This window comes from Coptis chinensis, chromosome 4 (genome assembly GCF_015680905.1).
Source record: "Coptis chinensis isolate HL-2020 chromosome 4, ASM1568090v1, whole genome shotgun sequence".
Lineage (NCBI taxonomy): Eukaryota > Viridiplantae > Streptophyta > Magnoliopsida > Ranunculales > Ranunculaceae > Coptis > Coptis chinensis.
This window is the reverse complement of record NC_141459.1, coordinates 71,866,126-71,881,666: the sequence shown is the minus strand read 5'-3', so window position 1 is coordinate 71,881,666 and position 15,541 is coordinate 71,866,126. Positions and strand designations below refer to the sequence as shown.

General features: G+C 38.1%; 1 protein-coding gene across 1 annotated transcript; it reads right to left on the bottom strand.

The window, feature by feature from the left end:
* Window positions 1–1,375: 1,375 nt before the first annotated feature.
* LOC147504673 (uncharacterized) lies at window positions 1,376–1,993 on the bottom strand. The gene has a single exon (XM_086605311.1). It carries the CDS (start codon window positions 1,991–1,993, stop codon window positions 1,376–1,378), a length of 618 nt encoding a protein of 205 aa, XP_086461437.1.
* Between the last annotated feature and the right edge of the window lie 13,548 nt (window positions 1,994–15,541).

Sequence of the window (15,541 nt, the reverse complement as noted above, 5' to 3'; positions counted from 1 at the left end):
ATACTGAATTTACTACATATTCGGAGGTCCCCAAGTACAAGTACAACTTCTCCCCCTCTTCTGGCCGGGATAACAAAGTTGTCTTGCCCAAGTACCCCTTCAACTCCTGAAATGCCTCTTCACACTCCGCGGTCCATAAGAAATCCAGAGTACTTCTCAACAGTCGGTATAGCGGCCTGCATTTGTTAGATGATTTGAAATAAACCTATTCAACACCGCCACCCTTCCTGTCAGCCGATGTACCTCCTTTATATTCTGCGGGGATGACATTTCTATCAAGGCTCTTATCTGCTCAGGATTGGCCTCTATTCCTCGATAAGTCACGATGTAGCCCAAGAACTTGCCCGTGGTCACTCCAAAAGTGCATTTCTCTGGATTCAGCTTCAAATTATATTTCCGTAGTATACTGAATGTCTCCCGTAAGCCCTCCAAATGCTCCTCCTCCGACATGCTTTTTTCTACCATATCATCTATGTATATTTCAATCCCTTTTCGAATCTTGCTTTCAAACATTTTCTCCCCCAATCTCTAGAATGTGGCTCCAGCATTCTTCAGCCCAAATGGCATTCTTGTATATCAATACGTGCCGCCTTCTACCACAAATGATGTTTTCTCCTGATCTGGCCCATACATCGCAACCTGGTTGTACCCCATAGATGCGTCCATGAATGAGAATACCTTGTACCCCGCGGTCCTATCCACCGACTCATCTACCCGCGGCATGGGGTAGCTATCTTTCGGGCACTCTCTATTCACATCCGTGAAATCGATGCACATACGTACTTTGCCATTCTTTTTAGGTATCGCGACCACATTGGACAACCACTCGGTGAATTCTGTCTCCCGTATTATGCCAACTCCCTTCAACCGCAATACCTCTTCGCGGATGTCCTCCGCGTACTTTGGTCTAATGCTCCACATCCTCTTCCTCACCGGCTTGGCATCTTCCCTCATGTGCAACCTATGGCATGCAAATTCTGGGTCTAATCCCGTAACGTCCTCAATCGTCCAAGCAAACACATCCCTATTTTTCGACAAGAACTGTATCAACTTACTCTTCCAATCATCTGGCAGACTGGATCCTACCGATGTGAGCCTTTCTTCCTCCCCATCCCCTATATTCACCACTTCAATTTCATCTAGCGTCTTTGGACCCTCCGCAAGTTCCAACTTACTCTCCGCGGAGGCACTCTGTAATTGCTATGTCTGCCTTTTCCTTGGGTGGGAACTCTCCTCTTCTGTTCCATGTACCAATCATTTCATTGTTCCCCTATGACTGTTCTTGGTTGTCACCTGATAACTGCAAACTTCATACGTGCCCATTGGAGTAGGGAACCGTATCACTTGATAGTAAGTAGATAGGACAACCTTCATCTCATGAATCCACCTCCTCCCCAATATATTGTGAGGCAAAATCTACCACCATGAACCATGCGAATACTGTCACAAGGCCCGTGGTTATCATCAACAAGAGCTCCCCTATAGGCTCTGTCATACTTCCATTGAACCCGTATAAATTAGTGCACGGAGGCCTCAGTTGCCTATGATCCATTCCCATTTCTTCCAAAGCTCCTTTGAACAACAAGTCCACCGCACTGCCACAATCTACTAACACTCTCTTTACCAGGTAATTGCTCATTGCCACAGTGATAACCAACGCGTCTTCATGGGGGGCGTCCACTGCCCGTAAATCCGCCTTGCTGAAGACGATCATGTCTTTGTCCTCGGCTGATCCCACCCTTGGTCGTGGCATATCAACCCTATCATTGATCTGTTGGATGCTCGCGGTCCTCCTTACCCTGTCTCTAAGTGCATTATGACTTAGTACCTCTCCACTGAATATCACATGTATAGTCCCCAATAACTTATCCTGGCGCGGCAAGCGCTCATCATTCTGCGCATCCCTCACAAACTCCTTCATCTGGCCCTTCTCCACCAACCTCTGAACCATCCACTTCAAAGCGTAACAATCATCAATCTCATGGTTTCGCATCTGGTGATATGTGTAGAAAGGTTTATCCGGCAGCTCTATTGGTGTGTTCCGTGGACCTTCATACCCCCGCAAGTTTTTAATCAAAGGCAATATTTATCTCAATGGTATATTCAGTGGCGTCACCTCTGTCTCCCGGTATGGCTTCCTTTCTCTATTCTCCCATCGAATCCCTTCCCGTACTCTCTCAACCCTCTTCCGAGGCCCCTTCCCTGTGATGCTCCCTATCTTTCTCCAAAGACAAAACAGCTTTCCCTGATCTCTTCGGTAAAGTGTTATCATACCTGATGTATTTCTCTACCCGCGGATATAGTTCGTGCAATGTTGCAATCTCATTCTTTTCGACCGACTGGTGCAGTCCCATCCCTGGATGCAACCCTCGCTCAAATGCGATAACAGTGGTCCTCTCATCCAAATTCTCGACCTTCAATGTCTCAGCCTTGAACCGATATAGATACTCTCTCACTGTCTTTGCTGACCTCTATCTCACGTTGAACAAGGTCACGATGTCCACCGCACACTTCTTCTGGTATATGAAATGATCCACAAAGGCCTGTTCCAACTCTTGGAAATTCCTTATGCTTCCCGCCGGCAACAGATAGTACCAATCCGACGCCCCACCTTTCAAACTTGCCGGGAACATCATGCATCGCAACCCATCATACCGCGACTCCTGCCAGAATGGCATATGTTGCCTGAAATGGTGAATATGGTCCGCTGGGTCTCCATTCCCATCATACCTCTCGAATAGAGGTTGATGAAAGCGCTTTGGGACCTCCGAAGCCCAAATGTCGTCTGCCAAAGGGTTACGGTTTAGCCCCGCCACCACTTGGCAAGCCGCTCCTCCGTGACTTTTCCCCTTCTGCTGGTTCGCTTCTCTGTCCTTGTCTATCATCTCTTGCACCTGTTCAATGGTCAAGCCGGCCACTGGATTTTCCACGAGGTTTGGCTCCTCTTCTTCCTCCTTACAGCTATCATTTACCTCTTCGCCTGTGCCTTCTTCTTCTCTGTCTCTCTCTCTTCTCAACCCGTCATTCTCCTCTCTTAGTCTCCCGATCTCTTTCCTCATAAGCCATGTCTCCTCCATCTCCAGATCCTCTCTCCTGCCTCCTTCTTCATCAATCACCGCCTCCGGTGTTGGTTCCTGCACTGCCACTCTCTTCGGTCTGCCTACTTGTTTCTTCGGTGCCATCTCTACTTTGCCTTTGTTCTCTCCCCACAGATGGCGCCAAATGTATTGACCTAAAAACTCAACCGTTCTATCGATGAGAAATGATGGACCTACAACCCTTTCTTTTTCTCTCTCTCTCTCTTTTCCTTTCTCTCCTCCTCTCCTTTTACTGTGCGGCCTCCCTTTTTCTCTTCCCATCTCCTTCTCTTTATACCCATTTCCTCTCCCTTCTTGACCGTCCAGCTGTCCTCCCATCTGACTGATCCTCTTCCTGCTGTACACTTGCCACGTCCGCGATCTAGGGTTTCTCGGCTAGGATCGTATACTTCCCAGTTTACCTTACTAAGATGCACCCCATTCGGTGTCCCGCTGACCTAGTCCTTTCACTGGCTCAGTTCCTATGTTCCTGCTCTATCATATTACTCTGTCTCCCATATGACGTCCGCTGACTTGGCATCCTTTTCATAATTGGGTCCATACATCTGCCAATTCTTAAAAATGCGTCTCTCTTCTCTCTCTCTCTCCGCAAACCCCAAGCATCAATTTAACTCCACATGTGGTCCTCCATTTTGGTATAATTTTACTGATGTTTATTTGTAGACCAAAACTTACGGATGTTCAGAAACAAAACGTTCTCCTACGAACTTAATACTGAATGAAAGTTTGGAACTGAAAGGCAACAAAGCATCAATTGAAGCATTTAGTTCTAAAACGGCTCTCCCTTCTCCACTGAAGAGGTTTCTTCTTTTCTTCTCCCAGTAATCTAAATCAGATTTGGCATTTTTTTTTCTCCTCGCTTATTTCTCTTTTCGTGCTTTCTCCTCTCCTTTCGTTATTTCCGTTTTCTCAATTTTTGTCTTTGATAGTGCAGGAACACATATCAAATGGAAGATCACCTTTCAGACACATATTTACGTAAATTACTCATCAATATCTCTTGGAATATTTGTAATAGTGCCTGAAAGAAAATATTGCTTCTTCAAACATTGTGATTTTAGTTGCATTACATGTGTAATGAGTAGTGAACAAGGAATTGTCTAGCAACATGTTGGTAATGTTTACATTCCTCTCAGCATTTGTTTTCTTGAGCGTGATATTTCTGATTCTTTCACTTTAGTTTATTTCCTTTCAAAATGGACTTTGTTTTGCTTAAAAATCCATAATATATATTTTCCGTACTTTCTTTCGATGTAACTGCACTTTGTATATGTTTAGATGTTTTCGAATGGACCTATGTTTTAAAAGGCTAAAAGAATTTCAGTTAACCTCGACAAGTGAAGAAAGATTGGAAGATGCTCAGACAATAGCCTTTGATTGCTTTGAGATGTTGTTGTTTGGTTATGTTTTTTATATAATCAATTTTTTTTTTTTTTTTTTTTTCAGGGAAACCATCAAACTTCATCTTAATCATTTTGATTATCTAAATGCACAAATCCCCATTTCTAGAATTTTTTGGAGCAACTGTCAGTCGGAAAAGGCTCCACTTGCGGTTTCTTTGACTATTGTTAAATGTTTCATCACCAATTTTACTTCTGCTCAACGAGGTATTTTATGCAATTCTGCTTAGTATTGTTAATTTCAATAGGCATGGAACTTTTATATGGGATCATGTAGTTTATTTAGTTGTTTTGCATACTGTTGAAGAAGATGTTGTCTAGGGGATACCCATCAATATTTTTCTTCAAGATGATTACTACATTCACAAGACACCCAATTTTTAAACATTTGTAGTGTAAATTTCTATAATTAAAGAGATTGGAATCATTAATTAGGCAATCAAACATTTTAATTCCTTTGTAATCGAACACATTTTATCATGGTGGAGCTTTTCTTGATAAAAAAACATTTGATCAATAACTTGGCTACATTAGTTTTCTCCCATGCAGGTACTGAAACTGAAGAGTTAAGAAAATCTTCAATGATTTATTTTAGTTTTCCTTCCTCCCATTCGAAGTCTCAAGACTCTCAAGTCAGTTCTCCTCTCCACCGTCTCACACAAAATGTAGGCAAAGATCTAAGGTAACTTATATGCATGACATAGGTTATCGTTGATAGGCTTTTGCCATCTTTGAATTTGCTCTGGAGTAGGAATATTTATTTCATATTTCTAATTTTATTTGATATGCTCATGGTGCAAGCAGTAGCAAACAAAACCAAGATTAGCAGGGTACTTTGATTATGTATCTGGTGGTTAATTTTGACATCATGGTAAAGAGCTTTTTTTACACCGCTTCATGACATAAATTCTATGTAGTATGTTCTACGGATTTTTTCAGTTTCTATAGAATACAAAGGATTAGTTGCTATTCCTAAATATTGAGTTTATGCCTGCCAGCCTTGCCCTTTATTTAATTAGAATCTAAACTAATATATTGAGAGGAAGGAAAAAGAGACAAAAATAGACGATAGACTTTAATTTTGCAATAAGTTTTCCACAAGGTTAACTTTTATGTGGTCATCATGCTTGCATGTGCTAAAGACAATAGTTTGACTATGTGGTTGATGTTATTTTGGTTTGCTTCTTCCTTTGATTATTCCATGGTTTATACTAAATCTTTCTTGAATATTGTGATTTAAATTATTACCATCCGAATATGCCGACAACCTTATGCGTGTGACCTGTTTGATGGAATGTAGAGATCGACCAAGGAAAATCAATACACTGTCGAAAAGACTTTTCGCCTAAAGTATTATAAGTATGTACTATGCACCTTCTATCTAATTGTCTATCATGTGCCTTCTCTATTCTTGCACACCGTACCCATGGTATACATTATGTGATATTGTACACTCAAAAGAGCTATTTTGAATCTTAATATGTGTAGTACCTATTTGCTAAAGTACCCATGCATGGTGCAGATCCAATGCAAACAGGAATGTCCATTTTTTTGGCAAAATGTTTGTTAAACTCTACAAGGGTATATGGTGTTGTTCGAGAAAGAGGAGTTTGCTATCACATGAATACATGGTAATTGATTCACCTTTCATTTAATAATATGTTGCTTATTTTATTTTTTTTCATATCCATTGAGTGGTGCCACCAAGATCCTCAACTGTCCATGTCATTTAGCAAAGGTAGACCAAGGCCAACTAAAAGTAAAACTTTACTCCATTGAAATGTTTGGTTTCATCTTGATACGTATAATGATGTTGCTTCATGGCTACACACTTAGCTTTGTGGTTGATCCAAAGATGCAGTCATTTACACGTCTCAAAATTTACTTTTTGTTACACTCTGTAGATATTTAATGTTCAATCTACCCCTAGTTTTAAGTTTCTTAGAAATACAAGGGGTGTTCGATGCATAATTGTCAAATACAATTCCCTGCCAAAATTTACACCGAATTTAGTAGGTTTGGGATAAATTAAAAACTATAAGAGAGGGGTTGTTGTTGAAAGGTGTACATTCATATGGAGGTGTTAAAAGATACAAACTCTGACATTCCTCATGCCTTCTATGCCCTCTCAACTTATGGTGGGTTGGTGTTGCTCTTGCTATGTTTCTTTTGTTTGCCTTTTCTTTAAATGTTGACCGACCAATTTTTTCTTAAGTCTGTTGCTTCATAGTTTCTTTCCCGTGGTTCATTGTCATAGGTCTAATTTATTAACCTCTCATGGTTCCATCTTTTAAAATACTGAGTAGTTGAGAATGCTCTCAGGAAGCCACGTCAGCACCCTTTTTTTCTCTAGGGTTTATGTGGGTGAAAAAGGCATATAAGAAGATAGAGAAGTTGCAGGCTGAAGGGAAACCGATACCGACGAGTTTTTCTGAGGTAAATAGTCTGCTAACTTTGAAAATATTTACTTTTGGTAATACTAGTAGGTAAGAGGGGGTAAAAAGGAGTATTACATGGTTGGCCTTCTAGGTCAAGGTGAATGATTTGGTTATCTATAAGATTGTTATTCGTGTACATTTATAAGGAGCGCAGATTGGATGGTAGTGTTATTGTTAGCTAGAAAATATGTTAGGATGAGAATGTTGGAATGTTAAGAATTTCCAGGCTTGGTGTTACTTGACCTTAAGGTGCATTTGGTTAAACTGAATCTAGAACCTACTTTTTCCATTAGAGTTTCTACCAATAATACAACTGCTTCTTATTTACTTTTGTGTGTACTGGAGACTATGTAAGGAGTATGATAGACAAAGTCAGACAAAAGAAGCTTAAAATTTCCAATGTAGGCAAGTTCATGCTTTGGGGTTACCTTTTTGAGTTATTAGGAGTAAAATCTGAGTTCAAACACTTGATCCACTTAATCTTATTTACTGAAAACATGTCAAGGTGCAAAATATGATTAGTATTATGGTATCATGCAGATACAAAAGCTGATGGGATCGACACCAATGGATCTTGCTAGGTCTAATTTAGCAAAGAGTGGGCAAATAAGTAGGAATGCACTTATGCCCATGTGGTTCTAAACAGAGATACAAAAGGTTTGAATGTTTGCTACGCTGCCTGGTTGTATATATACTGTTACATATCATTATCCTCATCGTCATTATGATTATATTTATCTTATTATATTCAATTTTTTATTGCTACTACTACTACTACTGCTACTACTGTTATTATTATTATTACTACTTCCACAATTAGATTTACTATAATTGTTATTAATATTGTTGTGATTATTACTATTGTTGTTGTTGTTAATTGTCAGGAGCTATACCCAATCAGTTGAAAACTATAAGATATCAGTAGCAGTAGATCACTTCCCCTACAAGCTAATAATTAAGGTTCAAATTCCAAATCTAAGCCCCCCTAAAGCAAACAGTGAAATCAGCAATTAAAGGACGGCTCGAATTAGCCTCTGGAATCTCTAGAATTTAACGTTCAAAATTTGTAACTGTTTTTTAGAGAAACCAAAAAGTGGGTGTGATTGATTTTACTCCATAAAGGATGATACTAGGAACTCACCTACAGACACAGATGCTTCAATCGCTTCACATGGCATGTAAACATGGTCTTAGGTCCAGTTGGGAAGTTTCTCGACAAGTAATTGGCCCTACGAGGGTTAAGTATAACAAAAAAAATCTTCCTCAATAGTCAAGCAAAACCCTATTGACTACAAGGTTGGCCTCTGCCACTCCTTCAAGGCTCTTATTTGTTTAGAAAGGGTTAAATATGTTGATTACACGGTGAGAAGGAGAAAGATTTTTCTGATTAAAATTTTAGTGGATTCTATATAGGCGAGAATTGTTGGTAGATGTGACCCCCAATTTCACTATGGTTTTCACAATTGAATTAAGTTAAATTGTCATTACTATGTGGGCATCGTTAAATTGTAATAAACAACTGAGAAGGGCAAGTTCTTTCTACAGTTGACACTTCTAATGCGGTTTTAGATGCTCCACCAGTGCCAGCTTCTGGCTTAGATTTGTGCTCAGTTTTGCAATTTAGTATGAAAGACCTAATAATGTCTAGGCAAAAGTTGTTAAGACTACGATCCAATGGATTCAGTAATGAAAGCAAGAAGATTAATAGGTCAGTATTATGTTGTCGTGTGAATTTAAATGTCTTGACTTGTATATAACAATATGTACTATCCATTAATGTTTATTTATTGATTGATCTCGCTACAGGTGCTTTACAGCTGCAACATTAGAGCTTTCTCAACCAGATAATGAGGAACGAAAAGCAAAGGCTCTAGCTGCAGAAACTACTGAGTTGGAAAGGCTCTTCAACAAACAAGATTTTGGTAGAATGAAGGTTGTTGGCCACTTCGTTTACACGTCCTCTAATAGCTTCTGTTTTGTTTTTTCAACTAGCATTTTTACTTGAGTACATTTGATCTTCAGTCAGCCGATATCACTGACGACATGGATGCCTCTTTTGTTTCTTTCACAGGTCATTGGGCGATTTAATCTAGGCTTTATCATAGGGAGGTTAGATCAAGATCTATTCATCATAGATCAAGTAAGTTCCTCAATGTGTAACTATGAATACCCATCCTACTTATTAGTTTACCATGTTTCTGTCTAAGCTATAAACCTACTTTGCAAGGATGAGGCATTTGGATGGTGACAGACTGATAGTTTGTGTACTGAAAGTTATTTTAAATATTTAATAATAAAAGGAAAAAAAGGGACCAAAAAGGCTAATCATAAAATTTTAGTATTACCGGAGACTCTATTTGATTGAGGAACTTAGTGTCTTACTTTTAGGAGAGTAACATTTGTGGATTTCATGTGTAACTGGGATATGTTTGTAATTTGATGTTATGTTTCTAATGGGGTTCCTTTGTATGGATGCCATCAAAATGACTTTCTTTGATCTATCAAGGCCTCAAGATTTTGTATTCATATAAGCGAATAAGGTAACTTCTATCTGCCAAATTTTTGTATGTAATGAGAACTCCGTAATGAGATATTATCATAACCCTTTAAGTGAAATGAATGCTGTAAGTGATTTCCTAACAATTATTTGTTCATTCTACATATGCGAACACTAGCAAAGAATAAAGAAAATCCACCATATGGTTTCATGTGTCCTGGTGGAATACTATGATAGTTTGGTTCCCTCTAGAAATGACAGACTGCCTGAAGCTGTTCCAGCTTAGGGTCAGTAGTGTGAAGAACTTATTTATCTATGAGGAAGCAACATTGAGCATATCAAACTCCTGTGTGTTCTTGATTTGAAGCTGTAATCATTGTAATATATGTCCAGCTTTTAATAAAGCATTCAAGGTAGTGGTGTAGAGACACATGTATCTTATGGTTTGCCACTATAAATAATTTTCTTAAATAATATAAAACAAGCTATTTCGTTATGATTTTTTTTCCCACATACATCCTACTTTTATCTATCCCTTAAAAGTTATCTACTTTTATGTAGATGCACTTTTTTAGGGTTCTAAATGTTGATATGGTGGTGTCATATACGTTTGCAAATAACCATGGTTGATATGCTTTCGATGTTGTTGTATTATGAAGAATTCGGTAAAGTGAGGTAATGGTGTCTTCAAGTTTTGAAGTAGGACGCTATATTGCGCTGAGTTCGATTCGACGTAAGTTGTTCAATTCGAGGAGTATGATCAAGAAGGATTATGAATGATTATGACAAAAAGCATGGGGCAAGTTAACTATTAATGTAGCAAATCAACTACTAATGGAGCAAGCCAACTACTAATGTAGTAAGCCGGCCACATGCCGGCATATTGGCTAGTTTAAATATATAATCGAGTGAACGAGCAAACGATCTTGGCCCAACTTTTTCCAAGTGCCCCAAAATGTCAAATGATCCGGTTTTCGTTTGACCTGTCCTCAAATATCTCCGCCTACTCTCCGCTCACTCCCAGTTATACTAGTATTATTTAAGACTTTACTTAGCAATTGAACCAGCAGACAACGGGTTTAATCTCCCTGGTACTTAAATGGTTGCACAAAAAACCCCCAGAAGCGAACAAATGCATAAAACCTCCCTATTATTTAAAACATAATATCAAAGCCAAAACAGACCAAAATACCCCTGTGAAAACCGGGCTGACGTCATCCATCTTTACTTATAATTTCAGGTTAAAGACAAACCGGGCTGACGTCATCTTATATAAATTTGTATTTACATATGACAATATAAAATTACACAGTCTTCTTAACCTATTTAAATTTAAATTTTCATATGAAATTTTTTTTCAGAGGAAAATTTAAATTTATATTCTGTCAGGTGTCGTCGAAAAATTTTCAATCCCAAAAGTTACTATGTAAATTTAAGTTTTCATAGCTCCAATGACTATAAATATAGTTTTATATATATATGACTATGTAAAAATATATTTACATATATTCTGTTAGGTGTCAGGAAATTTTCAATCCCAAAAGTTACTCTGTAAAATTTAAATTTCTACATGAAAATCAGAAGTCGAGCTTGTTCAGATTTTAAAGTTGGTACGGTGCCAATGGCTAGTTCATTCTTGGAATTGAAAATCTTTTCATTTTTTCAATAGAATTATCCATCTTGAACAAAAAAAACTCCTACATCTTATGCGGATTAAAATTTTCATAAGTTAATCTTCTGTGTAATTAAAATTTTTATATATAAATACAAATTTACATAGGTTAAACAACTATGCAAATATAAAATTTCATAGGTTATCTAAGTTTTTACCAACACGTTTAGTTTCAAAAACTAATATGTAAAACTATATTTCCATACGTTTTTTCATCATGTTTGTTTTGTTCACAAATCTACTATACAAACTTAAATTTTCATATATAAATTTCAATTTTCTTATATCAAACTATTATGTAAATTCAAATTTTCATATATCAAATTACTCTGTAAAATTAAATTTTCATATGTCAAACTACTATGTAAATTTAAATTTCAACATGAAAATTAGAAGTCGAGCTTGTTCAGATTTTAAAGTTGGTACGGTGCCAATGGCTAGTTCATTCGTATCCACCAATGAACAAATTGAATATGACAGTAATAGGCTAATGGCCTCTTCCAATCACGATGTCCTTCATCCATTCTCTCTAAAAGAAATTAATGAGAAGAGTATAAGTAACTAGTTTGTACATCTTTATGATTCTTTCACCAATATAACCAAAAACCACAATGTTATACACATGTGGTATCAAAAAAACGACGAATAGAGAAATATATAGACAAATGATTGTGGTTCATGCAATTATATTCCTCATAGACATTTCCACAAATACACTACAAGCAATAGGCAGATTCAACTCCCCACTCAATTTTGTACCTATAAAATGGTTATCTATATAGCCACTTTTTATCACAATGAAATTGGTGTTCTTTTTTAGTGTAAGGATAAAGAATCTTCGCTACTTATCTGCTTTATTGGAAAAGGTAGTTCTTCTTCAGTGTAAGGATCTCCCGTTGATTTAAGGGCTTGATTTAATGAAAATGATAGAATGGGAAACATAAAATTTTGGGGGATAAAAATTAGACCGCAAATTGCTCATGATCTTCAAAACAGGGAGGTTAATTGGCAATGTGTAAATAATAGGGAGGTTATATGGGTATGTTTGTGACGGAGGATTACATATAATCGGATTTGATTGAGGGGGCTGAGGCCCATTTCTTGATTGAACCAGTGGTCTGAACCGGGACCAATCTGACCCGATTCGATTAAAAAACACCGATTCTGAAAACCATGTTGAACAGTATGAGGGAATGAATAGTGACAAACATTCTGCGGTCTGTTTCCCTGTCGTCCACTCCAAAATGTAAGCCACTTTAAAAAAAAAAAAAAAACTTCGGGCTCATGTATTTTAGTAATAACTTGGAGCTAGTTTACATTTGAGCTTGACAAATGTCGTTTTTTCCTTGCTCGAGATGTCTATTAAGAAAGATCCCAATACCCAAATCTACGCCGCTTCTCTATTTGTTAAGCTCTTCTTTTTCTCAACCATTCAAAGTTGCTTATTCTTTTCTCCAACAACCAGTTGTACACTTTCTTTTTGTTCTCGTCCTTTAAATTTTTCTGAAGCACCTTCTTCAATTAACTATAGGTTTGTAAACAAGTGAGAATAATTTTTGCTCATTTATAAATTTGAAGTATTGGTATTTATGTAGTTGTGTATCTGTGTTGCCAGAATAAGTAAACAACAAATAGACAGCTTTGGTTGTCAGCCCCTGTGAGGTACTATTTTATCCCTAAACAACTTATGTTGTACATATTGTTTGTCATACTATGAATAGAATTGACTGGTTGTTTAATTTTAATTAGGGTCTGTTTGTTCTGGAGGAAATGCTAGGGAAAGGAAAGGAAAAGAGGTGTGGTCCACCTTTTCCATAGTTTTTTTGTTGTTTGTTTGCCCATGGAAAGGAAAGGATGTTTTCCGTGCGGAAACAAAACTAGGGAAATGGAAATGGTTTTGAGTCCATGGTCCATACCTAAAAATTTTAGGGAAAGGAAAGGAAAGAAAAAAACAGGCACAATTTACTTTCCTTTCCACAGTTTACCAAACAGACACAATTTTAAAACTATTTCCATTCCATTCCATTCCATTCCTTTCCTTTCCATAGTGGACCACTTATTTCCTTTCCTTTCCATTAGTTAAAATTTAACAAACAGACCCTTAATTGATCTTTATCAGAAAAGAAAAGAAAGAAAGAAAGAAAGAGAGGATAGGAGTTGATTAACTAGAACAAGAACTGACCACTATCGTGGAAGTGGCTGCTATCACTCTTCCTTAAGCAATATATTCTGTAAACGGAAGAGAGCTTCTAGAGCAATACCAATGGAAAGCTGCCTTTGGTACTTAAGTAGTTAAGGCAAACAGTACCCCCTTGCTTGTTGCCAAATCGTTCCGTTCACCTTTCTTTTAAATCAAGGTAGGTCGCGACCCTTGTATTGCAGTCGGTCTGGGGATGCTACCGCTTCCTCGTCTAACGTAATGATTAAAGATCTCACTAGGTTGATACAATGTACTGTAGACACAAAACGACCTGAAATTCTCGCTTAGGTTTCTGATCATGTACAAAATGGAAACCAGTTTCCACTTTTTTGTGTGGGCATTGAAAGAGTGGGTTGAAGGATAAGTAGCACAATTATTAGCACACCAAATGATGGATGGTTATGACGATTGGAAACTAAGTTTATCAGTAGCTCAAATACTGAAGTTCTGCAGCTGCATTGGGGATTCCCTTTTATTTGGATCCTGTAATTTAACAAGCAACTAGTGCTTGTTTCTTAGAGGTCCATGAGATGAGATCTTAACCAAGAGAACTGCATAATTCACTTGTTGATTTAACATCATCTGGACACCAGCCCATTTAACATGAGTGTAGGCATGAAATTGAACACTAGATTTAACTGATATAAATAGGCTGTCGTAAATAGTTTCGTTTAGATATAGGAGATCAATTTTAACAATTATCCAATGCTCACCCTTTGGAGGGTGCATCAATGGGGAGATTCTGTTGACAGCAAAACTAATATCTGTTCTCGCTGAAGTGAGATGTCAGGAGGCGCCAATCGTGCTTCGATAAAGAGGTGGACCTGATAGTGACTTACTGAGTTCTAATATGGAGAGAGAGCTAAGAGCCATTTGTTTTTGCCTCTTATAAGACCTCTGAGGTCTTATAACCTCTTATAAGATGTGGCCCAGTGATTTTTGATATTTTTTTGGTTTGTTTTTTGCCTCTTATAAGAGGCATTCTACTAGAAATGTCTTATAAGAGGCTCCAATTCTATAAGTACCAAAATTAGATCTATTTCAATTCTATAAGTCTTATAACTTGAAAAATGACTCAAACACCCCCGTCCATATACCCCTAACCTTATTTATCTCTTTTTTTCTTTTCATTATCTTCTTCTCCAAATAATTCTATTGCCCTAGCCACCACCAGCTACCACCACCACTACCACCACCAAACTATTAAAACCACCACCACCATCATCACCAATTCACCACCACTACCACTACCACCACCACCACTGTCGCCACTACCACCACCATCATCAGCACCACCACTACCACCACCATCATCACCTCCACCACCACCACCGTGCTATTAAAACCACCACCATCATCACCTCCACCACCACTATCACCGCTACCACCACCGTGCTATTAACACCACCACCACCACCATCACTGCCACCGTGCTATTAAGACCAATATCATCACCTCCACTACCACTACCATCACCACCACTACCACCGTACTATTAAGACTATCATCACCACCACCACTGCCGCCACTACCACCACCATCATCACCACCACCATCATCACCAATTCACCACCATTACCACCACCATCATCACCACCACCACCAAACTATTAAAACCACCACCACCACTGCCGCCACTACCACCACCATCATCACCACCACTACCACCACCATCATCACCTCCACCACCACTATCACCGTACTATTAAGACTATCACCACCACCACCACCATGCTATTAAAACCACCACCACCACTATCACTACCACCGTGCTATTAAGACCAATATTATCACCTCCACTACCACTACCATCACCACCACTACCACCGTACTATTAAGACTATCACCACTACCACCACCGTGCTATTAAGATATCCACCACTTCTACTACTACTACTACTACTACTACTACCACTACCACCACCGTGTTACTAAGACCAATATCATCACTTTCACTACCACTACTACCGTGCTATTAAGACCACTACTACCACTGCCAACTAAAGTAGTTTCCTAAAATCGATATTCTAATTATCAAAATTGATTTGAAATCAAAAATCAAACTATATTTTTGTTTCAAATTAATCTATTCATGTTAAATGTGATGTAAAGTAGGGTTATATTTGTCAAATAACCATCTATAAGATGTTATGTATTTGTTTTTTCTATTTTTACAAGTACTTATAAGAGGAACTTAAAATGAAAAACAAACCACTTTATAAGACCATCTTATAAG

Coding starts and splice junctions, on each gene's coding strand:
- LOC147504673 (XM_086605311.1), bottom strand. CDS start 1,993: ATGCGAAACCATGAGATTGATGATTGTTACGCTTTGAAGTGGATGGTT.